General features: G+C 41.5%; 2 protein-coding genes across 2 annotated transcripts; both read right to left on the bottom strand.

Annotated features, from left to right (window-relative positions):
* Positions 1-1,052: 1,052 nt before the first annotated feature.
* muc2.1 (mucin 2.1) lies at positions 1,053-26,312 on the bottom strand. Its single transcript, XM_088006230.1, has 46 exons — positions 26,209-26,312; positions 25,803-26,058; positions 25,588-25,702; positions 25,267-25,357; positions 25,042-25,175; positions 24,727-24,943; positions 24,367-24,492; positions 24,159-24,273; positions 23,925-24,075; positions 23,714-23,827; positions 23,571-23,640; positions 23,339-23,476; positions 22,884-23,048; positions 22,658-22,752; positions 21,979-22,105; positions 21,615-21,870; positions 21,470-21,522; positions 21,275-21,378; positions 20,948-21,099; positions 20,678-20,816; positions 20,490-20,600; positions 20,184-20,363; positions 19,827-20,066; positions 19,580-19,736; positions 18,190-18,318; positions 17,822-18,107; positions 15,876-16,336; positions 6,312-6,350; positions 6,069-6,232; positions 5,738-5,912; positions 5,265-5,512; positions 4,930-5,113; positions 4,639-4,849; positions 4,361-4,536; positions 4,130-4,199; positions 3,877-3,977; positions 3,747-3,778; positions 3,480-3,657; positions 3,281-3,385; positions 2,440-2,480; positions 2,222-2,344; positions 2,035-2,133; positions 1,826-1,954; positions 1,694-1,733; positions 1,481-1,604; positions 1,053-1,392 (listed from the first exon to the last, which is right to left on the bottom strand). The coding sequence occupies exons 1-46, from the start codon at positions 26,282-26,284 to the stop codon at positions 1,182-1,184; spliced, it is 6,708 nt and encodes a 2,235-aa protein (XP_087862356.1). The 5' UTR covers positions 26,285-26,312; the 3' UTR covers positions 1,053-1,181.
* LOC148158647 (uncharacterized) lies at positions 6,392-8,548 on the bottom strand (the record flags this gene model as incomplete). Its single annotated transcript, XM_088006695.1, has 3 exons — positions 6,392-6,638; positions 7,475-7,524; positions 7,613-8,548. Coding segments are annotated over 3 exons (1,233 nt in total), but the record flags the coding sequence as incomplete, so codon positions are not given.
* Positions 26,313-26,964: the final 652 nt, after the last annotated feature.

Here is a 26,964-nt window from a genome sequence, read left to right as displayed (position 1 = left end):
TCTGCATGATCAAATGAAATGGTCCCTAATAATAATTACTAAACTATGTTTTACAAACTCAAAATGTTAAGCTCGTTAGTAAAATAGTGTTGACAGATGGATTTCTATATCATTTGGCAGAGCTTAGAGAATTATGCCAAAGGTTTTCTTAAAGTTTTTAGTAAGACAGTGTAAAAGCTGCCATGAATACATTTTTAGTTTGCTAATTATACCATATATGTCTGTACTTGTTTTTGACCTGTGTCTTTTACAATGGAAAATGAAAAAGTGGACAAAAATTGTATTTTATTCCAAAATGATTCATTGTCATACGAAACTAGTTCCAATAAAGAATTTGTGAAATCCAAATGAGAAGGAAAAATCTTGCACAAAGTGAAAAGAAAGTTAGTTGTTCATCTAACAACACGCCACTAGGTGGCAGTGTTAGGCATCACTTTAGGTCAGACAACTGCTGACCTCATCCAGAGGTCACGCAGATCATGTTTTTATAGTCACTCAAAAACCACCCAGTTAACAGTGTTTTACATTTAAATAACTCAGATTTCTAAATGTTCTCATCAGTTAATTAAACATTTCCAAATGTCTTTGAAAAAGTCTGAACTTTCCTGCAGCTGGAATGTTTAAAATGGCTGCACAAAAAGTGTTGATGAAATTGCCTAGCCTTCCTTTCCACTGAGTATTTAAATTTTGCCTCGAGCAATTACCATGTTTTCCAAGCCATAGTTTTAAATTTAGACAAAAAAGGTTGGACTTGATAAGATAATCTGTCTCTGACTCTGTGAAATACTGACAGCTCCACCTGGAGCCTGTTCTAGCAAAATCATTTTCCACAATTTTATCCATTGTGTTCCTATAATAATCCTTTGGTCATTTTAATATACATGTAAAACTTCAACACTGACTGTCCACAGTTTTTAAATTAAACTTGCCCGTCTTAAATTTTTCACCATAAATACCACCAATGTGCTTATTTCAAATCTTCACGTAATTTCTGCCATCATTTTATTTGATGCCAAGTGAATTTAGACTACAAAGATAACAAAGACATGAACTGAGTTGCATACTTTTATTTGATTAGTTGATAAATATTCCACTTCAGTGGTAAATTACTTTCTAATATTGCTAGAGTGGTACAAGACAAAACACTTCTAACATTCAGCAGGTTATGAAAGACGACTGTGTCACAGCAGGGTGGATCTTCGTTTTCTGCGAGCAGACAGCCCTGCAGCTGTGGTGCACTCGGTCTGGCCGCAGCCGCACTCCTCCACATACAAGTAGGTGTGTTTGACCTTGTCTCCATTCAAGCACAGCAAATCAACGGTGCGATTGCTGGAGCGCATTTCCTTACAGCAGGAGCAAGAATGTTCCATAGCAGCTGCCGCTTCAGAGTACCTGAAAGGAGACAATAAGAAATCAGGCTCTATGTCTGCTTTCTACATTGTTTAAGCAAACAAAAGCAATAAATCTGTATCATTCTTACTTAGTGAATGTGTTGCAAGACCCTTCACAGTACGGCATTTCCACCGGTTCTGTAGACCGACAGCCATGGTGCGAAACATGAGTTGTCATGCTCACCAGTTTGCAGGCTTTGTCTATCTCCACACCTTTTTTTAAAAAAAACACAAAAGACTCCTGCTTAGTTGGTTTTAATTTTGTGGTGTTTATACAATTGAAATTAAAATGTCATACTCACAAATTTTACAGCAGCCATTTGCAGCTGTTTGAATTGTGTCCTGAGGAGGAAGATGTACATTAACAAACACTTCAGCTTCTACATGCTGTGAAAACGCTTATTCCAGATTTTAGAGTTGGTAATAATACGTACAGGCTGGCAGTTACTCTGTTGGAAAACCGGGCAAATGATGTGTGAGCTTAGGGCTGTCAGTGTGTCCCCACTCCTCATACAGGTGTAGTGCTCACACATGTTTTCAGGCGGTGACCAGGTTTGCCCTTCCTGCAGATCAGCAGACACAGACGTTAAAACAACGTGCTGCTTTGTGCTAATAAAGAACCAAAAGTGATGATCCAACTCACATTCAAGAGATGCTTGGTACCATTTAAATTCAGGACACATTGTTTCTGTACACACTTTCCACAGCAATCATAATCATTAGTTTCCACATATTCATATCCCTAAAACCAGAGGGAAAGTTAAACTCAGCCTTGAAGTAAACACATTGCTTTGCACAGACTGAATTATTTTATTTGATTTTTTTCTTACCGGCTCACAGGTCTCTTTACAAGGTTGAAACACACACACTATTTTAAACAGACCGGATTTTGGATCGACCTCATTGCTGCAGGTACAGTCCTGGCATGCATTCGCAGGAACTGAGGAACCAGGCTGACCGAGAAAATGATTGTGGTTTAACACATCAGAGAATTTATTAAAGCTGAATTACATGAGACATTTAGATGACGGGTCTGTTTCTTATTTACCTGGTATTCAACATCCTTGTGGACACAAACTCGCTTAGGCTCTAAAAAGAGATAGGCAAAAATAAAGTTATATTATGAGAAGTTGAAATTATGAGAATAAAGTTGATATGTCAAGATTAAAGTGTAACTATTAAAGTAAACCAATTCTGGTGACAGTTGTAGGGCCGACCTGCAATAATCAGTCCTTGTGTAAATAAGCAAGTAACTTCATACTCTAAGAGTGGGAATTTATTAAGAAATAAATTATATCTCTTTCAGCATATTAGTGTGGATGCACACTCTTTTAGTCAACACTCAGCACTCAAAAATCCTAATGCTGCAGTAGTTTCAGCTTTTCAATTTAGTTTTAAAATATTTCTGACTTGTTCTCAATATTACTTTAACAAAACGTTTTGCAACTTTTCTTTGTACAATTTCTATTTTTTCTTAAGAATTTTAATGTCATTCATGATATCAAATGTCAACATTACGCAACATAGTTTAACTTTATTTTGCAACAGAAATAAAAACAAATTGAATCCACAGGGAAAAAAATTTATTTCTGTGGATTACTTTTTTTTAGAAATGTGGACCATTCCTCCAACTGAACCTCCTCTATCGTACCCTTCAAACAGTCAACCGGCATAATACCTGAACTCCCTGTTTCCTCATTTATATCACAATAAGATGTTAAATCTTGACAGCTGTACAGATCCATAGCCCACCTATGTTTTCTTAAATTCCACATTTTCCATATTTGATGTGAATCTGTTTGTTTTGTTTAATTTAGTCCCAAATTGTTGTAGTCTATTTGTTGTCTTTTTTAATGCTTTGATTGAGTGAAAGTTCAAACTGAACTCACCACATGTATGTTGTGGACAGCATTTTCCCTCTGGAACACTGATGACTGGTTTGTATCCAACTGGACAGTTCATGCTGCTTACTGGGCATTTGTTGACGTTGCATTCTATGAACGATAAAAAAAACAAAGTACAGCATTCTGTGATAAGTAATAGTTCAGTAAATTAATCAAAAATGTGGATTGACGATAGGCGTCTTACGACAAATGTAGGCATAGCAACAGGGATCCGCAGGATTGGTTTGGTTCACAACAACAAACCCTGGATCAGTGCAGTTAGCAGTGGGTGGTGCTGGGCAAGTCTTTGGTTTGCAAATCACAGTTTTGGTGGGCTCGTCACAAATGCAGTCCTGGCATTTGTACTCAAACTGCTCATTAAACTGAAAGAGTAAACCAAGATTGCTTGGTAAGGAGGCAGTAGCGTTTAAGATTTTACAGACAGTAAGCATAAGTAGTCATTTTCTCTGACCTCTCGAGGAATGCCTTCAGGATCGAGACATCCTGTTGACAAATACAGAGCAATCCAGTATTTATTTGTGTTTGACTGACTGAGCAAATTCAATTCAGTTGCAGAAATCTGGGAGATAACTACTACTTACCACACTTTTCAACACATATTCCTGACTCTTTGTTGAAGAGTTTCATTCCATCAGGACAGAAGCAGCCCTCAGTAACAAACGTTACTGTTGGTTCATCGGCACTGCAAAAGGAAATTGCAAGGTTCAGATAAGAATATTATTTTACTATTTTACTGGCTAAACAAACTTTAATTCTACCCTTTGCTATTAGGAAGTGTTTGGAAACATGCAAACATCACAATCAATGCAAATGTAAATCTATGTGACAATATACCTGTCTTCACAAGTGGGCTGTTCTGCAGGGCCACAAGGTTTATAAACTTTGTCTGATGGACAGTCACTAGCTGTTGGAAACAAAACAACCCCCAAACTTTAAAAAAATGGTAACAGTGTACAATATGTTTTGTTGTCCTGTTCGTTGAGTGCTGCATAATGCAAACATAAAAACACTCTCCCAATTCAATCTGCATTCTCAGTAGAAATAATATGATGAAGCCTGACTTACCACATATTTTAGTGTGGTTTCTCCAGTGGATGCAAATTCCAGCCTGAGCACAGGCAGCAGCATAAGTTTGCAAACTTGTGCACTCCACTGCAGGATTTGAAACATGGCAACTATCAAAAACACAACCTCTGTAGAAATTGTCTGGGGAAACCAATGGATGACATTCTGCAAAGACACTGAAAAATAAAAATAAAAGCAAAATTTAGTCATTTTAGTCTTATTTAAAAAATCATCTCCTGGAGGGGTATGAAATAGTCAATACGTCATGGCATGCCTACCTGCTCTTCAGCAGATCACAAATGGAGTCTGGCTTGCATGGAGTTGGTTCTAGCGGTGGTTCAGGAACCTGAGTGGGTACTGCAGGTGGTGTTGGGCAGTTAGGTTGATAAATGTCATTTGCTGGCCAATAGTCTGCCATCACTCCACAATTTTGCACCAGTTCGCCTGTCGGCAATCTGCAGTCATCGGCCTGATTGTTGTTGCATGTCCCTAACAAAGATGTTAAACAGTTACAGTTTATGTCAAACCTAAAGACTGACCAAAGTAGAGATTTGAGAAAGATTTCTTACCACAATGACCCTGTGTGTTGCCCCCAAAGTATTGATATGGAAGGTTGACACTAAAGCCAGTCATCCCAAATGTAACAACCACATTTAGGAGAGGGATCTCATAAATCAGGTTAATGCCAGAACTTATAATCTTAATACCTTGCTGTGCATAGGGTAGTTTCAATTTTTGACCACTTTTTAATACCTGAAAGTATACAATAAGAAAAGACAAAAAAAAAAAAACTATGTTGTATTCAGTCAAAAATTATACATTGGCATTATTCTGTTGACACTTGTCAAAGATATCATGTCAAGCTAGTTGAAGACAACTGAGTGTTGTCTTCTACAAGTGTTACCTCTAATTGTGGAGCTCCGATAAGGTTATGATTGATGAGTGTGACAACTTGAAATCCATATGCTATGGTTATTGATCTTGGACAAGAAACGTCTTCAGTGGGATCACAGAATACATTGTCAATATAGATCTTCAAATGATGTTTTTCTGTGATCTCCTCCATCAAAATATAAGTACAATTTCCTTGATAACTGTAGTATAACCCATCAAATGTGATGTAATGAGGATCTCCCCAGCCTTCGCATTCACCTAGAAAGCAAAAGTATGACATACATACAACATCAAATTCCAAAACACTTCACTGACCCCAAAGGGAACTTAAACGTTTTTGTAACTCATTTAATTAAAGAGTTATTGTAGATGGTGAAGGCTCTGGGCAGGAACAATCTCTGTAGTGGTTTTTATTACAATGAATTTGAATATATTAGATTAAAAGAGAAACTTAAATCCATCTGTGCACACAGAATAACTTACAGTCACAAACATATTGTTGGCAGCAGTGGTACTCATCATACACAAGAACTGGTTTCTTTCCATTGGCACAGGTTATGTTCTGGAGGGGTGGACACTCATATGGAACTATTTCAATTGTGTTGTTCTCAATGCATCTGGCCATAGTGCAGTCGCACAAGTAGAAGGTCTCATTTTGCTGTAAACAAAAATAAGTGTTAGAAACAACTAGGTACACATATTTGGGTATTCAGAAAAACAAATATAAAAAGGTCAGTGCAAATAGCTGGACTAAAAATATGCTTCATGAAATCAAACATTAATTTGAACATGAATTAGATGTAAAATGTCTTACAACAGCATCCCATTCAGGACACGTAGGAATGTTGGGTTTGGGAGACGGAGTTGTTGAGGTAATCACACACATTTCAGTGCTGTTATGAATTTCACAAACATCAGAACAAGTCATTGTGAGGCAAATGCCTGATCCAATGGGGTACATTGAAAATATTACATCCCCTGAAACAGTGGTTAAAAAAGACAGTTAGGGTTATAACATAAAGAATAAACAGATGAAAAAGCTAAAATTACTCATTACCTGGCTGATAAACTGTGCCATTAAAAACACAGAAGCACTTTGTCGTGGAACTTGATGAAGTTTGTGTTGATGGTGTTGATTCAGATGTTTGGGTTGTATTCAGAACCTGTTCTGTAGCTGTAAATGAACCTTGGGTTGTCGTTGACAATGGCGGGCCAGTAACAAATGATTCTGAAGTAGTGGGTGACAGTAGGGTTGTTTTGGCTGTAAGGGGAGGTGTTGGAGTAACTGGTGTGGTTGTAGTTGGCTCTGGAGTTGTTGTAGGGGAAGGTGTGGTTGTAGTTGACTGTGGAGTTGTCGTAGTGGGAGGTGTAGTTGTAGTTGGCTCTGGAGTGGTTGCAGATGGAGGTATAGTTGTAGTTGTTGTAGTTGTAGTTGGCTCTTGAGTTGGAGTGGGAGGTGTAGGTGTGGTTGTTGTGGTTGTAGTTGGCTCTTGAGTTGGAGTGGGAGGTGTAGGTGTATTTGTAGTTGTAGGAGGCTTTGTAGTTGTCGGTGGGGTAGGTGTAGTTGTTTTGGTTGTAGGTGACTCTGGAGTTGGAGTGGGAGGTGTAGTTGTAGTTGTTGTAGTTGGCTCTTGAGTTGGAGTGGGAGGTGTAGTTGTTGTTGTAGGAGGCTTTGTAGTTGTCGGAGGTGTAGGTGTAGTCGTTTTGGTTGTTGACTCTTGAGTTGGAGTGGGAGGTGTAGGTGTAGTTGTTGTGGTTGTTGACTCTTGAGTTGGAGTGGGAGGTGTAGGTGTAATTGTTGTGGTTGTAGTTGGCTCTTGAGTTGGAGGTGTAGGTGTAGTTGTAGTTGTAGGAGGCTTTGTAGTTGTCGGAGAGGTAGGTGTAGTTGTTTTGGTTGTAGTTGACTGTGGAGTTGTCGTAGTGGGAGGTGTAGTTGTAGTTGGCTCTGGAGTTGTTGTAGAGGGTGGTATAATTGTAGTTGTGGTTGTAGTTGGCTCTTGAGTTGGAGTGGGAGGTGTAAGTGTATTTGTAGTTGTAGGAGGCTTTGTAGTTGTCGGTGGGGTAGGTGTAGTTGTTTTGGTTGTAGGTGACTCTGGAGTTGGAGTGGGAGGTGTAGTTGTAGTTGTTGTAGTTGGCTCTTGAGTTGGAGTGGGAGGTGTAGTTGTTGTAGGAGGTTTTGTAGTTGTCGGAGGTGTAGGTGTAGTTGTTTTGGTTGTTGACTCTTGAGATGGAGAGGGAGGTGTAGGTGTGGTTGTTGTGGTTGTAGTTGGCTCTTGAGTTGGAGTGGGAGGTGTAGTTGTTGTAGGAGGCTTTGTAGTTGTCGGAGAGGTAGGTGTAGTTGTTTTGGTTGTAGTTGACTGTGGAGTTGTCGTAGTGGGAGTTGTAGTTGGCTCTGGAGTTGTTGTGGAGGGTGGTATAATTGTAGTTGTGGTTGTAGTTGGCTCTTGAGTTGGAGTGGGAGGTGTAGGTGTATTTGTAGTTGTAGGAGGCTTTGTAGTTGTCGGTGGGGTAGGTGTAGTTGTTTTGGTTGTAGGTGACTCTGGAGTTGGAGTGGGAGGTGTAGTTGTAGTTGTTGTAGTTGGCTCTTGAGTTGGAGTGGGAGGTGTAGTTGTTGTTGGAGGCTTTGTAGTTGTCGGAGGTGTAGGTGTAGTCGTTTTGGTTGTTGACTCTTGAGTTGGAGTTGGAGGTGTAGGTGTAGTTGTAGGAGGCTTTGTAGTTGTCGGAGAGGTAGGTGTAGTTGTTTTGGTTGTAGTTGACTGTGGAGTTGTCGTAGTGGGAGGTGTAGTTGTAGTTGGCTCTGGAGTTGTTGTAGAGGGTGGTATAATTGTAGTTGTGGTTGTAGTTGGCTCTTGAGTTGGAGTGGGAGGTGTAAGTGTATTTGTAGTTGTAGGAGGCTTTGTAGTTGTCGGTGGGGTAGGTGTAGTTGTTTTGGTTGTAGGTGACTCTGGAGTTGGAGTGGGAGGTGTAGTTGTAGTTGTTGTAGTTGGCTCTTGAGTTGGAGTGGGAGGTGTAGTTGTTGTTGTAGGAGGTTTTGTAGTTGTCGGAGGTGTAGGTGTAGTTGTTTTGGTTGTTGACTCTTGAGATGGAGTGGGAGGTGTAGGTGTGGTTGTTGTGGTTGTAGTTGGCTCTTGAGTTGGAGTGGGAGGTGTAGTTGTTGTAGGAGGCTTTGTAGTTGTCGGAGGTGTAGGTGTAGTCGTTTTGGTTGTTGACTCTTGAGTTGGAGTGGGAGGTGTAGGTGTGGTTGTTGTGGTTGTAGTTGGCTCTTGAGTTGGAGGTGTAGGTGTAGTTGTAGGAGGCTTTGTAGTTGTCGGAGAGGTAGGTGTAGTTGTTTTGGTTGTAGTTGACTGTGGAGTTGTCGTAGTGGGAGGTGTAGTTGTAGTTGGCTCTGGAGTTGTTGTAGAGGGTGGTATAATTGTAGTTGTGGTTGTAGTTGGCTCTTGAGTTGGAGTGGGAGGTGTAGGTGTATTTGTAGTTGTAGGAGGCTTTGTAGTTGTTGGTGGGGTAGGTGTAGTTGTTTTGGTTGTAGGTGACTCTGGAGTTGGAGTGGGAGGTGTAGTTGTAGTTGTTGTAGTTGGCTCTTGAGTTGGAGTGGGAGGTGTAGTTGTTGTTGTAGGAGGTTTTGTAGTTGTCGGAGGTGTAGGTGTCGTTGTTTTGGTTGTTGACTCTTGAGTTGGAGTGGGAGGTGTAGGTGTGGTTGTTGTGGTTGTAGTTGGCTCTTGAGTTGGAGTGGGAGGTGTAGTTGTTGTAGGAGGCTTTGTAGTTGTCGGAGGTGTAGGTGTAGTCGTTTTGGTTGCTGACTCTTGAGTTGGAGTGGGAGGTGTAGGTGTAGTTGTTGTGGTTGTAGTTGGCTCTTGAGTTGGAGGTGTAGGTGTAGTTGTAGGAGGCTTTGTAGTTGTCGGAGAGGTAGGTGTAGTTGTTTTGGTTGTAGTTGACTGTGGAGTTGTCGTAGTGGGAGGTGTAGTTGTAGTTGGCTCTGGAGTTGTTGTAGAGGGTGGTATAATTGTAGTTGTGGTTGTAGTTGGCTCTTGAGTTGGAGTGGGAGGTGTAGGTGTATTTGTAGTTGTAGGAGGCTTTGTAGTTGTCGGTGGGGTAGGTGTAGTTGTTTTGGTTGTAGGTGACTCTGGAGTTGGAGTGGGAGGTGTAGTTGTAGTTGTTGTAGTTGGCTCTTGAGTTGGAGTGGGAGGTGTAGTTGTTGTTGTAGGAGGTTTTGTAGTTGTCGGAGGTGTAGGTGTCGTTGTTTTGGTTGTTGACTCTTGAGTTGGAGTGGGAGGTGTAGGTGTGGTTGTTGTGGTTGTAGTTGGCTCTTGAGTTGGAGTGGGAGGTGTAGTTGTTGTAGGAGGCTTTGTAGTTGTCGGAGGTGTAGGTGTAGTCGTTTTGGTTGTTGACTCTTGAGTTGGAGTGGGAGGTGTAGGTGTAGTTGTTGTGGTTGTAGTTGGCTCTTGAGTTGGAGGTGTAGGTGTAGTTGTAGGAGGCTTTGTAGTTGTCGGAGAGGTAGGTGTAGTTGTTTTGGTTGTAGTTGACTGTGGAGTTGTCGTAGTGGGAGGTGTAGTTGTAGTTGGCTCTGGAGTTGTTGTAGAGGGTGGTATAATTGTAGTTGTGGTTGTAGTTGGCTCTTGAGTTGGAGTGGGAGGTGTAGGTGTATTTGTAGTTGTAGGAGGCTTTGTAGTTGTCGGTGGGGTAGGTGTAGTTGTTTTGGTTGTAGGTGACTCTGGAGTTGGAGTGGGAGGTGTAGTTGTAGTTGTTGTAGTTGGCTCTTGAGTTGGAGTGGGAGGTGTAGTTGTTGTAGGAGGCTTTGTAGTTGTCGGAGGTGTAGGTGTAGTCGTTTTGGTTGTAGACTCTTGAGTTGGAGTGGGAGGTGTAGGTGTAGTTCTTGTGGTTGTAGTTGGCTCTTGAGTTGGAGGTGTAGTTGTAGTTGTAGGAGGCTTTGTAGTTGTCGGAGAGGTAGGTGTAGTTGTTTTGGTTGTAGTTGACTGTGGAGTTGTCGTAGTGGGAGGTGTAGTTGTAGTTGGCTCTGGAGTTGTTGTAGAGGGTGGTATAATTGTAGTTGTGGTTGTAGTTGGCTCTTGAGTTGGAGTGGGAGGTGTAGGTGTATTTGTAGTTGTAGGAGGCTTTGTAGTTGTCGGTGGGGTAGGTGTAGTTGTTTTGGTTGTAGGTGACTCTGGAGTTGGAGTGGGAGGTGTAGTTGTAGTTGTTGTAGTTGGCTCTTGAGTTGGAGTGGGAGGTGTAGTTGTTGTTGGAGGAGGCTTTGTAGTTGTCGGAGGTGTAGGTGTAGTTGTTTTGGTTGTTGACTCTTGAGTTGGAGTGGGAGGTGTAGGTGTGGTTGTTGTGGTTGTAGTTGGCTCTTGAGTTGGAGTGGGAGGTGTATTTGTAGTTGTAGGAGGCTTTGTAGTTGTCGGTGGTGTAGGTGTAGTTGTTTTGGTTGTAGGTGACTCTGGAGTTGGAGTGGGAGGTGTAGTTGTTGTGGTTGTTGTTGGCTCTTGAGTTGGAGTGGGAGGTGTAGTTGTGGTTGTAGGAGGCTTTGTAGTTGTTGGAGGGGTAGGTGTAGTCGTTTTGGTTGTTGACTCTTGAGTTGGAGTGGGAGGTGTAGGTGTAGTTGTTGTGGTTGTAGTTGGCTCTTGAGTTGAAGGTGTAGGTGTAGTTGTAGTTGTAGGAGGCTTTGTAGTTGTCGGAGAAGTAGGTGTAGTTGTTTTGGTTGTAGTTGACTGTTTAGTTGTCGTAGTGGGAGGTGTAGTTGTAGTTGGCTCTGGAGTTGTAGAGGGTGGTATAATTGTAGTTGTGGTTGTAGTTGGCTCTTGAGTTGGAGTGGGAGGTGTAGGTGTGGTTGTTGTGGTTGTAGTTGGCTCTTGAGTTGGAGTGGCAGGTGTAGGTGTATTTGTAGTTGTAGGAGGGTTTGTAGTTGTCGGTGGGGTAGGTGTAGTTGTTTTGGTTGTAGGTGACTCTGGAGTTGGAGTGGGAGGTGTAGTTGTAGTTGTTGTAGTTGGCTCTTGAGTTGGAGTGGGAGGTGTAGTTGTTGTTGTAGGAGGCTTTGTAGTTGTCGGAGGTGTAGGTGTAGTCGTTTTGGTTGTTGACTCTTGAGTTGGAGTGGGAGGTGTAGGTCTGGTTGTTGTGGTTGTAGTTGGCTCTTGAGTTGGAGTGGGAGGTGTAGGTGTATTTGTAGTTGTAGGAGGCTTTGTAGTTGTCGGAGAAGTAGGTGTAGTTGTTTTGGTTGTAGTTGACTGTGGAGTTGTCGTAGTGGGAGGTGTAGTTGTAGTTGGCTCTGGAGTTGTAGAGGGTGGTATAATTGTAGTTGTGGTTGTAGTTGGCTCTTGAGTTGGAGTGGGAGGTGTAGGTGTGGTTGTTGTGGTTGTAGTTGGCTCTTGAGTTGGAGTGGGAGGTGTAGGTGTATTTGTAGTTGTAGGAGGCTTTGTAGTTGTCGGTGGGGTAGGTGTAGTTGTTTTGGTTGTAGGTGACTCTGGAGTTGTAGTGGGAGGTGTAGTTGTAGTTGTAGTTGTCTCTTGAGTTGGAGTGGGAGGTGTAGGTGTAGTTGTAGTTGTAGGAGGCATTGTAGTTGTCGGAGAGGTAGGTGTAGTTGTTTTGGTTGTAGTTGACTGTGGAGTTGTCGTAGTGGGAGGTGTAGTTGTAGTTGGTTCTGGAGTTGTTGTAGAGGGTGGTATAATTGTAGTTGTGCTTGTAGTTGGCTCTTGGGTTGGAGTGGGAGGTGTAGTTGTAGTTGTTTTAGTATTCTCTGGAGTTGGAGTGGGAGGTGTAGTTGTGGTCGTAGGAGGCTTTGTAGTTGTTGGTGGGGTAGGTGTAGTTGTTTTGGTTGTAGTTGACTCTGGAGTTGGAGTGGGAGGTGTAGTTGTAGTTGTAGTTGTCTCTGGAGTTGGAGTGGGAGGTGTAGGTGTAGATGTGGTTGTAGGAGGCTTTGTAGTTGTCGGTGGGGTAGGTGTAGTTGTTTTGGTTGTAGTTGACTGTGGAGTTGTCGTAGTGGGAGGTGTAGTTGTAGTTGGCTCTGGAGTTGTTGTAGAGGGAGGTGTAGTTGTAGTTGTTGTAGTTGGCTCTGGAGTTGGAGTAGGAGGCATTGTAGTTGTCGGAGGTGTAGGTGTAGTTGTTTTGGTTGTAGTTGACTGTGGAGTTGTTGTAGTAGGAGGTGTAGCTGTAGTTGGCTCTGGAGTTGTTGTAGAGGGAGGTATAATTGTAGTTGTTGTGGTTGTAGTTGGCTCTTGAGTTGGAGTGGGAGGTGTAGTTGTGGTTGTAGGAGGCTTTGTAGTTGTCGGAGGTGTAGGTGTAGTTGTTTTGGTTGTAGTTGACTGTGGAGTTGTCGTAGTGGGAGGTGTCGTTGTAGTTGGCTCTGGAGTTGTTGTAGAGGGAGGTATAATTGTAGTTGTGGTTGTAGTTGGCTCTTGAGTTGGAGTGGGAGGTGTAGGTGTTGTTGTGAGTGTTGTTGTTTTTATTTCACATACTTCGCAGCATAATCTGAATTTGTAATCAAAGCATTTTCCTGGGCGCATTGGCTGGTCTTCTTTTTTACAGATTAAGCCATAGTCTATATCACAGCTTACAACCTGCCCAGTTTCAGTTAAATACTCCTCAAAGTCCATGTCTGGTATAACTGCTGACCTACAATCAATTTCCTTTGGTTTTTCACATATAATTTTACCACTGTTTGTGATGTTTTCGTAGGTTTCCCAGTCATTTTTGTCTGTGATTGGATTATGCACATTATACCAGTCAGACCACTCACAAGTTGGAATGCATGGAGTTGTTGTAGGGGGAGTTGTAGTTGTGGTTGTAGGAGACTTGGTAGTTGATGGAGTGTGAGAGGTAGGTGTAGTTGTTATGGTTGTAGTTGTCTCTGGAGTTGTTGTGGGAGGTGTAGTTGTAGTTGTTGTAGTTGGCTCTGGAGTTGGAGTGGTAGGTGTCGGTGTAGTTGTGGTTGTAGGTGGCTTTGTAGTTGTCGGAGGTGTAGGTGTAGTTGTTTTGGTTGTAGTTGACTGTGGAGTTGTTGTAGTGGGAGGTGTAGTTGTAGTTGGCTCTGGAGTTGTAGTGGGAGTTGTAGTTGTAGTTGTTGTAGTTGTCTCTGGAGTTGGAGTGGGAGGTGTGGGTGTAGTTGTTGTTGTAGGAGGTTTTGTAGTTGTCGGAGGGGTTGGCGTAGTTGTTTTGGTTGTAGTTGTCTCTGGAGTTGTAGTGGGAGGTGTAGTTGTAGTTGTTGTAGTTGTCTCTGGAGTTGTAGTGGGAGGTGTAGGTGTAGTTGTTGTGGTTGTACTTGGCTCTTGAGTTGGAGTGGGAAGTGTAGTTGTGGTTGTAGGAGGATTTGTAGTTGTTGGAGGGGTAGGTGTAGTCGTTTTGGTTGTAGTTGACTCTGGAGTTGGAGTGGGAGGTGTAGTTGTAGTTGTTGCAGTTGTCTCTGGAGTTGGAGTGGGAGGTGTAGGTGTAGATGTGGTTGTTGGAGGCTTTGTAGTTGTCGGTGGGGTAGGTGTAGTTGTTTTGGTTGTAGTTGACTGTGGAGTTGGAGTGGGAGGTGTAGTTGTAGTTGGCTCTGGAGTTGTTGTAGAGGGTGGTATAATTGTAGTTGTGGTTGTAGTTAGCTCTTGAGTTGGAGTGGGAGGTGTAGGTGTGGTTGTTGTGGTTGTAGTTGGCTCTTGAGTTGGAGTGGGAGGTGTAGTTGTAGTTGACTCTGGAGTTGTTGTAGTGGGAGGAATAATTGTAGTTGTTGTGGTTGTAGTTGGCTCTTGAGTTGGAGTGGGAGGTATAGGTGTAGTTGTTGTGGTTGTAGTTGGCTCTTGAGTTGGAGTGGGAGGTGTAGTTGTGGTTGTAGGAGGCTTTGTAGTTGTTGGAGGTGTAGGTGTAGTTGTTTTGGTTGTAGTTGACTCTGGAGTTGTAGTGGGAGATGTAGTTGTAGTTGGCTCTGTAGTTGTTGTAGAGGTAGGTATAATTGTAGTTGTTGTGGTTGTAGTTGGTTCTTGAGTTGGAGTGGTAGGTGTAGGTGTAGTTGTAGGAGGCTTTGTAGTTGTCGGAGGGGTAGGTGTAGTTGTTTTGGTTGTAGTTGACTGTGGAGTTGTCGTAGTGGGAGGTGTAGTTGTAGTTGGCTCTGGAGTTGTAGAGGGTGGTATAATTGTAGTTGTGGTTGTAGTTGGCTCTTGAGTTGGAGTGGGAGGTGTAGGTGTGGTTGTTGTGGTTGTAGTTGGCTCTTGAGTTGGAGTGGGAGGTGTAGGTGTATTTGTAGTTGTAGGAGGCTTTGTAGTTGTCGGTGGGGTAGGTGTAGTTGTTTTGGTTGTAGGTGACTCTGGAGTTGTAGTGGGAGGTGTAGTTGTAGTTGTAGTTGTCTCTTGAGTTGGAGTGGGAGGTGTAGGTGTAGTTGTAGTTGTAGGAGGCATTGTAGTTGTCGGAGAGGTAGGTGTAGTTGTTTTGGTTGTAGTTGACTGTGGAGTTGTCGTAGTGGGAGGTGTAGTTGTAGTTGGTTCTGGAGTTGTTGTAGAGGGTGGTATAATTGTAGTTGTGCTTGTAGTTGGCTCTTGGGTTGGAGTGGGAGGTGTAGTTGTAGTTGTTTTAGTATTCTCTGGAGTTGGAGTGGGAGGTGTAGTTGTGGTCGTAGGAGGCTTTGTAGTTGTTGGTGGGGTAGGTGTAGTTGTTTTGGTTGTAGTTGACTCTGGAGTTGGAGTGGGAGGTGTAGTTGTAGTTGTAGTTGTCTCTGGAGTTGGAGTGGGAGGTGTAGGTGTAGATGTGGTTGTAGGAGGCTTTGTAGTTGTCGGTGGGGTAGGTGTAGTTGTTTTGGTTGTAGTTGACTGTGGAGTTGTCGTAGTGGGAGGTGTAGTTGTAGTTGGCTCTGGAGTTGTTGTAGAGGGAGGTGTAGTTGTAGTTGTTGTAGTTGGCTCTGGAGTTGGAGTAGGAGGCATTGTAGTTGTCGGAGGTGTAGGTGTAGTTGTTTTGGTTGTAGTTGACTGTGGAGTTGTTGTAGTAGGAGGTGTAGCTGTAGTTGGCTCTGGAGTTGTTGTAGAGGGAGGTATAATTGTAGTTGTTGTGGTTGTAGTTGGCTCTTGAGTTGGAGTGGGAGGTGTAGTTGTGGTTGTAGGAGGCTTTGTAGTTGTCGGAGGTGTAGGTGTAGTTGTTTTGGTTGTAGTTGACTGTGGAGTTGTCGTAGTGGGAGGTGTCGTTGTAGTTGGCTCTGGAGTTGTTGTAGAGGGAGGTATAATTGTAGTTGTGGTTGTAGTTGGCTCTTGAGTTGGAGTGGGAGGTGTAGGTGTTGTTGTGAGTGTTGTTGTTTTTATTTCACATACTTCGCAGCATAATCTGAATTTGTAATCAAAGCATTTTCCTGGGCGCATTGGCTGGTCTTCTTTTTTACAGATTAAGCCATAGTCTATATCACAGCTTACAACCTGCCCAGTTTCAGTTAAATACTCCTCAAAGTCCATGTCTGGTATAACTGCTGACCTACAATCAATTTCCTTTGGTTTTTCACATATAATTTTACCACTGTTTGTGATGTTTTCGTAGGTTTCCCAGTCATTTTTGTCTGTGATTGGATTATGCACATTATACCAGTCAGACCACTCACAAGTTGGAATGCATGGAGTTGTTGTAGGGGGAGTTGTAGTTGTGGTTGTAGGAGACTTGGTAGTTGATGGAGTGTGAGAGGTAGGTGTAGTTGTTATGGTTGTAGTTGTCTCTGGAGTTGTTGTGGGAGGTGTAGTTGTAGTTGTTGTAGTTGGCTCTGGAGTTGGAGTGGTAGGTGTCGGTGTAGTTGTGGTTGTAGGTGGCTTTGTAGTTGTCGGAGGTGTAGGTGTAGTTGTTTTGGTTGTAGTTGACTGTGGAGTTGTTGTAGTGGGAGGTGTAGTTGTAGTTGGCTCTGGAGTTGTAGTGGGAGTTGTAGTTGTAGTTGTTGTAGTTGTCTCTGGAGTTGGAGTGGGAGGTGTGGGTGTAGTTGTTGTTGTAGGAGGTTTTGTAGTTGTCGGAGGGGTTGGCGTAGTTGTTTTGGTTGTAGTTGTCTCTGGAGTTGTAGTGGGAGGTGTAGTTGTAGTTGTTGTAGTTGTCTCTGGAGTTGTAGTGGGAGGTGTAGGTGTAGTTGTTGTGGTTGTACTTGGCTCTTGAGTTGGAGTGGGAAGTGTAGTTGTGGTTGTAGGAGGATTTGTAGTTGTTGGAGGGGTAGGTGTAGTCGTTTTGGTTGTAGTTGACTCTGGAGTTGGAGTGGGAGGTGTAGTTGTAGTTGTTGCAGTTGTCTCTGGAGTTGGAGTGGGAGGTGTAGGTGTAGATGTGGTTGTTGGAGGCTTTGTAGTTGTCGGTGGGGTAGGTGTAGTTGTTTTGGTTGTAGTTGACTGTGGAGTTGGAGTGGGAGGTGTAGTTGTAGTTGGCTCTGGAGTTGTTGTAGAGGGTGGTATAATTGTAGTTGTGGTTGTAGTTAGCTCTTGAGTTGGAGTGGGAGGTGTAGGTGTGGTTGTTGTGGTTGTAGTTGGCTCTTGAGTTGGAGTGGGAGGTGTAGTTGTAGTTGACTCTGGAGTTGTTGTAGTGGGAGGAATAATTGTAGTTGTTGTGGTTGTAGTTGGCTCTTGAGTTGGAGTGGGAGGTATAGGTGTAGTTGTTGTGGTTGTAGTTGGCTCTTGAGTTGGAGTGGGAGGTGTAGTTGTGGTTGTAGGAGGCTTTGTAGTTGTTGGAGGTGTAGGTGTAGTTGTTTTGGTTGTAGTTGACTCTGGAGTTGTAGTGGGAGATGTAGTTGTAGTTGGCTCTGTAGTTGTTGTAGAGGTAGGTATAATTGTAGTTGTTGTGGTTGTAGTTGGTTCTTGAGTTGGAGTGGTAGGTGTAGGTGTAGTTGTAGGAGGCTTTGTAGTTGTCGGAGGGGTAGGTGTAGTTGTTTTGGTTGTAGTTGTCTCTGGAGTTGTAGTGGGAGGTGTAGTTGTAGTTGTTGTAGTTGGCTCTGGAGTTGGAGTGGTAAGTGTAGGTGTAGGTGTGGTTGTAGGAGGCTTTGTAGTTGTCGGAGGTGTAGGTGTAGTTGTTTTGGTTGTAGTTGACTGTGGAGTTGTTGTAGTGGGAGATACAGTTGTTGTTGTGGTTGTAGTTGGCTCTGGAGTTGGAGTGAGAGGTGTAGTTGTGGTTGTAGGAGTCCTTGTAGTTGTCGGAGGGTTAGGGGTAGGTGCAGTTGTTTTGGTTGTAGTTGTCTCTGGAGTTGTAGTGGGAGGTGTAGTTGTAGTTGTTGTAGTTGGCTCTGGAGTTGGAGTGGTAGGTGTAGGTGTAGTTGTGGTTGTAGGAGACTTTGTAGTTGATGGAGTGTGAGAGGTAGGTGTAGTTGTTATGGTTGTAGTTGTCTCTGGAGTTGTAGTGGGAGGTGTAGTTGTAGTTGTTGTAGTTGGCTCTGGAGTTGGAGTGGTAGGTGTAGGTGTAGTTGTGGTTGTAGGAGGCTTTGTAGTTGTCGGAGGTGTAGTTGTTTTGGTTGTAGTTGACTGTGGAGTTGTTGTAGTGGGAGATACAGTTGTTGTTGTGGTTGTAGTTGGCTCTGGAGTTGGAGTGAGAGGTGTAGTTGTGGTTGTAGGAGTCCTTGTAGTTGTCGGAGGGTTAGGGGTAGGTGCAGTTGTTTTGGTTGTAGTTGTCTCTGGAGTTGTAGTGGGAGGTGTAGTTGTAGTTGTTGTAGTTGGCTCTGGAGTTGGAGGTTCAGTTGTGGAAATTGATGGTGGGCTTGTTGCACAGGGTTCACTTATGCGTATCACAGTTGTATTAATGCAGATTGCGTAGTAGCACATTCCCATCTTGTCAGTGACATTGTATATCACATCATGATCTTCATATATTGTCCCATTGTACAAGCAATATGCACATTCTTCCACACAGGTCAGATTCTTCTCATCAAAAATTGGCTTATCTTCTGGGCATACTGGATAACAACCTGTAAAAAGCACATCAAATATGTTGTACACTACATAGATACAATGCTAAAATAAAAATTTGATCATGAATGGCATTCTTACCCTCCAGATTAGGTATCGGGTTGTTACAAATCCCTTGTGGGTTCAAACAGCTCTTGTAACAAGGTGTGTGGCAAGGACTGTAGTGCCATGTACACTCATCTGGGCTGTTATAGTAATCGCAAAAAACAGCTAAAAATGAAAGCATAGCAGATGTCAGTAACATTCAGAAATGTTACACACCATGGGATACATTTCTTAAAATTACCTAGATAAAGACATAATTTTATTGTGTAAGATAAAATTCACAAATCATTGAAGAATATTTGATCATGACTGATTTGAATAAGATTTTTAATTAAACCAATTTTGAACTGAAATATTTTAAGAAAAGTGTTTACAACTTTTTATAGAAACTTGAATTTTTGTTTTCCATATTGTCTGGTGGAATTATCATGTTTTAGTCAGGTGTTAAGTGTTGATTTAATATTCCTGAGAGACTGAGATTAATCATCCAGCATGTGAAGCAGAAGCAATAGAACCTAGTACCGAGATGTCAACTTCGGACCTATACCAATTATTCAATTATGATTTTCGATTCAACTTTCCCACAGTCATAGCTTGTCACTCAGGAGGAGTGAGGCAAGTATCACAGTTGGACAATGGAGAAGAAAGGCATAGTGTGACCCTGATGGGACGACACATAGGGTAAAAATCTCACGCAGGATCCACCTGACCCCTCTTAGGGCTGTTGGAGGGTTAATACACAACAGCCGGCTTTCTTTATTTTACAAACACATACTTGATTAAAAACATGTTTTAGAGCTTGTTCACTTTCTTGTGTGCACAAAAAACAACTTAATGTGTGTACAAAACAAGAATTAGGTGTGCCAGTTTTCTTTCATCGACTTAGGTTCAAATCGCAGATACGGCCTCAAATACATACTTACAAACCAATTCATATTTCATTAACATTTGTGAAGAAAATGTAACTCTTTTTATAGTCATCATTGTGCTTTTGGCATGATTCAAATGCAATATTCTTGTTAAAATAAATCTAAATGTTTTGAACAAAACTCCAAATTTCCACTTTTTAGTCCACTTTGTAAGGGAACATAATTTACATTACACCTGAGTATAACAGTCATTCGTTAAAATTCAAGAACTCCTTCAAAATTCAACAAAGTCTTGTGATAGATATACTCTTTAGAGATAAAGTTTTGAGTAAGAGCCTAAGGACACTAATAATGCTGAAATTATTACATTTTCAAAAAATAAGGTTAAGAACCCAAGATGCTAGCACTTCAAAAGTGAGTAGCCAAGAAAGGAATGCTTTTTTTATGGTGATGACAAGCAATTTGAAAGCCACTTCTACAAAGTCTCTGCAGAGATGAACATGGTGCCTCAAAGGCAGAAGCATCATTTTAATCAAAGAGTGTTATAGTTTACTCACGGCAGATGTCTGGGGTTCTCCATGCAACACAAACTCCAGCCTCTGTGCAAGCCTGAGCGTAGGCTGCGACAGCTGAGCAGAAACACTCACAATCTCCTCCAGTGTCGCAGGCGCACGAGTCTTTCACACAGTTGTCATAAAAGGTGTGGGGATCAACCTGTTTGTTTGCAAAATAAAACAAACCAATATAAGAAAATGGAATATGTTTACTATTTTATTGCAAAAAACAGAACTAAGTTATTCAGACCTTATGGTGGCAGTCTTTGAATGTATTCCCTGTTATGATGCTGCACATCATTTTTGACCATTGATGTCTCATGGGTGCAGCTGCACAAGAATCCACAATCTCTTCCTTATCTGGGCAAGTGCTCTGAACTTTCCAGCTGTTTGCAAACTCTAGAGGGTTGCTCACCACCAGCTGACCCTGGGTGGTGAAGTCGTTCAGTCCGTTGCCATCAAAATTTCCACACAAGCCACACACTGAACCCTGTGCAAACAGTCACACCAGGCAACTAATTAGTCACAAAATACATTTTTAAAGAAAATTTGATATCCATCTGTAAAAGATTCCTGTCATTCTTAATAAACATTGACTGTTACTCACGGCGTGCTGGGGCTCCAGAAGGATGCGAACAGCTGTTTTTCGATCCCATATCAACGCCACACCAATTTTTGATTCTACCACCAGGTACAAGCCGACCCTCCTTATTCTGTACTGAATCAGGTTGCCATGTCCCAGATCTTCCTCGATATATTTACCCTTTATTAGTTTGATTTCTGTTCGCTAGAACACAAAAGAGATTTCTGTTTCAGTAGCTATTGTTAACATAACATTACCTCTTTCTTGCAAATAACTCTGAAATGTAATATTCAACTACTTTAGGATCAGAAATATTTTGTCTGGACTTACCCCTAGTTGAATTCTGACAATTTTGGAGCAGGTGGTTCCCGAAGAGCCACAGGGAACATTTTCTGTAATAACTCCAAAGTTGTTCTCAGCTGTTTTGTTGCCACATTTATTCTTAAAAAGAAAAATTTTCATTAAGCATTCAGTGTGTGTGTGAGTAATAATCTCCAACAGTCTTGAATTTCATTTACCTTGACAGCGACGTAACCACATTCACCCTGAAATCCATATGTCCTTTGATCAAATGTGTTGTAGTGCCCACTTCCATAAATAATACAAGATGCTGGGCATTTTTTGTCAGTGCAATGCCATTTTCCACCTTTACAATCGCTAGATTTCAAAGAAATTGATAAATTGTTGAATAGTTTTTAAATAAACTGCAAAGTAACATTGTAACAACTTGACATTGAAACAAGGTATGCATTATACAAATTATAATTGTATTTCAAATATGGGCTTACCAGGTATTGCACAGGTCAGGGATCACTGCTCCGGGAGCAAAAATACGTCCGTTGTGCTTGCATGGACAGTCAGTTACTTTCACACAGTCCCCTTTGCCGTCTTCGAGGAGGCCGTCCGGACACCGACAGCCAGACTCACACTCTGTAAAAAGCTGGGAGGGGAGAAAGATTGTAAGAATTTGAAACAAAAAGCATTTGCCATTTTTTGTTAAATTTGTTTTCATACTATAAAAACACTACAATCCAAATAGACAATCCACAAATATCACAGAAACAATTATTGCACAAACTCACTGAGGCTCAGTGGCTTTAATAACATCTACTCACACATTCATCACTTTCCAGATTCGAACAAGTTTTAGCACACTGTAGCCCAAGGTCTCCCGCGGTTGCAGAGGAACAGTTGAAGTAGACTTTTGGATAAGGACACACTATAACAAAAAAAAGAATCATTTTTACTTTATAGTCAATCAACCGAATAAGGGAGCTATAAAAGGGAGAGAAGAGTAGAAACAAACTAACATGACATGCGGCTTCTCCAAGAATGACAATGAAGTACTCCATTATTGCACACACTAGAAGAAGACATTAAAAATCCTGTAAGGTGCATGCAGGATATTATGATAAAAACTGACAGATACCACACATTTAGTTTTCATTTAATCACCAGTGCTCATCTCTGATGTTGATGGATGTCCCTGGCTTAATGTAATTGCCGTTATAGAAGCAGGAACATTTTTCCACTGGAACACAAAGGCCGTTTTCATCCAAGTAGAGACCCTCAGCACAGGAGCAGCCGTCCACAGGCAAGAAGTCCGAGGTGCAGCTCTGCTGCTCCGAGCTCAAAGACCTGCATGTCAGCTGGCATCTCTGATGTGTGTAAGAGAAGGTCTGAGATGCCGGGCAGCTCTTTGTCTCTGTATCTGTTTTGTGGATTTCAAGAAGACGATTGCTTAGAAGTTTCATGTCTCACAAATGAGGGCAATAATACTTTAAATAATTATTCACAACTTAAAAAATGGTATTCTTACCACACACATTATCTCTCCAGTTTGTCAGGAAAACTCCCTTTTCTGCACAAGCTCGAGCATAAGAAGAGAAGACGGCACACAAACACGCCTCGCTCTTCTCGCAGCTACAGGTGGAGTAGATGCATCGCTGCAGGACACAGAAAACACTCAAAAATGATCGTTCCGCCAAATATAACCAGTGGTGATTACTGAAAATGAGCAGTGTGACTCTTCGCCCAGGGTTGCACAGCCTTTGGGGCACCTCAAGCAAGTTTTCTATCAGTTATTTGCATGTCAAATTAATCATTTGCATTGTCGATCAAAAATTAAAACAGGGTAAGTGCCTTAGGAAAATATGAGTGTACACCATGGCGGGATGAAGTCACTATATGCTCCTTCTGATAGAGCACTTCAGTGAACTGTTACCTTACTTTTAGTGAGGAATCAGGACTGTGTTTGATTATCTTTTGATCAAAATATAAAATTCTCAGGCATGTCAAATCTAACTGGATAGTTCTATAATGTACAGATCATCCTTAAAACACAGGTAGACATGAAAAAAAAACCTTTATTTGTTAAAAGAAATAGCAGTTTTAATGTTTACTTTGGCATTAGAGCTATCCCAGCTTGTTGTTGAGTTGCAGAAGATCAAGAGCAGCTGCTGAATGTGGTAGAATTGTGACAATACTTTTTTTCATACCTTGTGAAACATCTCGGGATCCACCACCGATCGGCACTGGGCAAAAGCACTGTCTGGACTCACAAGTAAGGCGCACCAGTGTTTGGCATACATCTCTAAAGGGAAGAGGGGGGAGGGAGCAGTAGCTTTAATTTGAATCTCTACATTATTTAAAACATAAGACTTAGCAACTAAGAGCAGACCATATCTTTCAAAAGAATAAAAAAATTCCACAATTGTTAGTTACCGTTTTCCAAACTGAGGGAACATGGATCATCAAGTCTTTCCTCAATGTCTGAGCACATGAGGTTAGCCTTCCAAGAGTTACTGAAGGTTGCTGCAGTTCCCTCCACAATCCCCTGAGGAGTCTTCATTTCATCACTCAAGATCATGTTGAAGTTCCCACATAAACCTGAAGACATCACTTATTTTAACATTTTGAAAACTGAAGAAAAGATGTTGGTCCATAAAAATGAATAGAGTATATTTTAGTGTTTCTTGGGGGGGGGATAATGTTGACACAATCAAAAATATCAGTGTCTTCTATTTGACTCTAATTTCTGTTTAATAAATGCACAGTTGTGATCTTTTTGTAGTCGGCTCCAAGCTGTTATTTTAGACACTGACTAGTGATGGAAGGTGCAGACGATGCTTAACAATCAGCACACAAACGTTTGTTGTTGAGACAAATGCAAAACTCACCACGTGTCTTTGATGTGTAGCTTTTCTCCAGGCTGATGTAGACTTGCATGAGAGGGACATGCTGGATCTGAATCTGCAACCCGAATCTGGTCTGCATCAAGATGTGAAAGGATGAGGCGTGGAAAATGCTGATGTCTCCTAAAATAAACAGATTAATATAAGATCAGACTTAAATTTAAATGGAACCTGGAAGAATACTGTTTAATTCAGACTTTTTGATCGTCTGCCCTACCTGATTGGTACGGCAGAGTGACAGTCTGCATGTTCTGCTGAACTCCACCATCAGAGGTGAATGATAGCACCTGAGGAAACAAAAACGAGTCAGATAAGTTTTCACAGTTTAATCTTATTAAATGGTTATGTTATTTTACTCACGTTATTTTTGTCATTGTTTAGCAGGATTTTAAGGGACTTCAGGCATGTGTCAAACTGTTGGTAAGCACAAGGCACCAGCTGGGCCAGGAGGGTAAAGTTTGGGCTCACTCCGTCCTAAAATGTACATTGAAGTCACAATTAATTAAAAAAAAAAAAGACAAGAAAAGTCTCATCTTACTGCACTAAGCATGTTATTAAATTGCTCATTTACCTTGCTTTCCACCTTTGCCAGAGTGTAGTAACAATCCCCATGGAAAGTGTAAGTTTTCCCATCAAAAGTAGTGAAATATGAACCTTGTTCAACTGCACATGTAGCCGGTGTTTCAAGGGTGATGCAATCCCACATTCCCTCAAAGCATGTGCTGAAATAAGATATATATTTATAGTTAACATAAAAGACTTTATTTTACACAATCTGTATACATGACTAAGCATCTTGACATACCATTCCTCTTGATCTATTCGGTAAACGTCTCCAGGGTTGTAGATTTTGTCACGCTTGCACTGACATTCAGACTGAGGAATACAGCCTCTCTCAGAAATATCATCAAACACCGTTCCTGAGGAAAGGCAATTTTTTTATTTTATTTCAGTGGAATTTTATTTAAAAAATCCAGAGGGATCATTTAATCTAAAATGTTATATGAACTAACCAGAAGGACAGAAGCATCCGTCCATTTTGTGGTCCTCACAGAGTGAACTTGTGTCCTGATGTGTGCAAGTATCCATGCAAGGGGAGCCGCTTTCTTCATAGACCATGTTGTAAGGGCATTCTTTGGCTGTGACAACGAGATGTGAGAATTAAGACAGGCGAAGAAGGGTTTTAATTTATCTGTTTTTACGGAAAAAGTGAACTTATATGACATATTTATAAGACATTTTGCAGAAAACATGTTTTTTGTTTCACAAAGTTTTTAACTGAAATTTCACGTTTATTTCTTACTCTGATAATTCCAGTTAACAGAATCTTGCCACATCATATCCAAAAGCTACAGAAAGAATAAAACTCTTACCACAGAACTGAGCTGTCCTCCAGTTGGGAGGCTGTCCTCCTGCATGGGAACACTGTCGAGAAAACTCAGACAGCGTGCTGCAGACACAGAAGTCATTGGTATTGTTATTGCAGCCACACATGTCCTTTACACAGGCCTGGATGTAAACTTCATGGTTAATCAGTTTAGTGCATGAGCTCCAGGACTCTGACAAAAACATGTTTTCACAGAAAGTGAGCTGTAGAGAAAAAAACAGAAAAACAGGAATGAAGTTAGGTTGTGGGTACTTATTAAAATGTTGTAAAGATGCATATATTAACTGAATAGTAAACTCACATATTCCTTGCAGGAATCTGAGACAGTCTCAGCCTCCAGCAGTCCACCTTCCTCCTCATAAGGGTCCTCGCAGTCATCATTTGGGTGGTGGGCTTTGTGTTTGTTGCCAAACTCAATGGGGCTGATTTTACGGCCTGTGAGCGATCAGATCAGATCAGATCAGATCAAAATGTCATATCACAGAACCTAAAAGAATCAACTCAGACTAAATTACCCCATACATACCATAATTAATGAACTCATTGTATACTGGGACACCATTGAAGTCTCCACAAAGTCCACAAGTTCGGTTTGCAAAGTCAGTGTCAATTTCCACCTAAAACATGTACAAGAAAGAGTCCTAAATCAAATCTTTACACCAGAAATACCATTGCAAAGACAATACAATAGATCATCAAATGTGCTAAAAAATGACCAATAGAATGTAAAATGTTCATAATGACCTAGCCTAATTAATAAGTTGCCTTTCAAAAGAGACATTAGAAAGTAGTAATTATTGTAAATCATAAAAGACCAAGTTCATTTGTTTGAAAGGTTGGTTTTTACCATCACAGCATCTTCTCCGTTCCACATGACAGTGAACCCGACTTTGCTCTGAAACTTGATGTAAGCAGCATTATTTTCCACTTGCACCCCTCCCTTGTAGTAAGGCAGAGGGACTCTGGTAAAAGAAAAACATTTAGTAGACATTTGTTGTTGTTTTTTACTGTGAGGCTAACATATCTGTGCTTTTCTTAGCTCTAGCTCTTCATTTTACTCACTTCTCATAGTTGACAGTGACCCAGCTCTTGCTGATGTGAAACAAAAGTTCATTGACGGTGACTGACAAGTAGCTGATGGTCGGGTTTCCGTCCTTTTCTGCTCTCTTTATGTGCACTGAGAAGAGCTGATAGGAGTCGTGACAGTCGGACATCAGGTTGTATTCACACATGCCGGGAAACTGGTACACATCCCCATCGAAGGTCTTGAAGTGAGCTCTGCCCCATGTGCTGCAGATGCTGCTGACATGGTTGTAAACTAAAAGAGGATTTCTAGTTACATCTTGAAATTCTACACTCAGTTGAAAGTAGAGACAAAGAAATCAATAAGACATCCATGACAATCTTCACTGTGATTTTCTTCACCGTGAAGAAAATCATTCCTTTGTGTGTAAAGTTGGAATCTTACCCAGTGTGGTTTGGACCTCAGAGAAAGTGAAGACAGATAAAGCGAGGAAACGCCACAACACAGATCTCCACCTCATGGTTGCCGCTGTAGACTCGCTGTCGCCAGCACTAGAAATGGTCAGTCGTACCTGGCTGCCATTTATATGGAGACAGCAAAATTTCTTTGCTCACACCCTCTGTCCAAATGGGACTTGAAGTTTTACTGCCAAGTCATGGCAAACATTTGCACGATTGTCTGACGCCTTTCAAAAGTCCAATATAAATTATTCTTATATCCTCCTCATCTCTTTATTGAACAAATATAATTGCCCTTTATGCAGGAATCTTTTTGAAACGGAGATGAAGTCTGATAAATCTCTTTGTTTCTGTTTCTTTTCTAAATGTATCATACATTACTATCAAAGGGAAATAACAACAGAAACACAACTAAGAAGGAATACTAAATTGGGTACACTCAAAGGTGATTAACACTAAAGTTAATTAACTTTTAGTATGAAAAAGTTTGAGGCCAGAACAGAAATTTAACCCGTTGACTTGTAAAAAAAATGACAGATCCCTGATCAAAAAAGAAACCTCCTAGTGACCTCATGATAATAGATGTTGTAATTATGTAGCCACATTTCTTTATGATAAACAATGAGTAAGTTATAGAAAATTGTTTTAAATTTTGAAAGTATGTATGTACTCAAACATGCATACTTTGAAAGAGATTTATCAGACTCCAGTTTTGAAGTAAGATTCGATGAAACAGTGAAGG

Source organism: Poecilia mexicana, unplaced genomic scaffold, assembly GCF_051168715.1.
Source record: "Poecilia mexicana isolate PSO_F unplaced genomic scaffold, ASM5116871v1 scaffold_6, whole genome shotgun sequence".
NCBI classification, from domain to species: Eukaryota; Metazoa; Chordata; class Actinopteri; order Cyprinodontiformes; family Poeciliidae; genus Poecilia; species Poecilia mexicana.
Note: the sequence above shows the minus strand (reverse complement) of the source record. Positions and strands in the feature narration are given on the sequence as shown.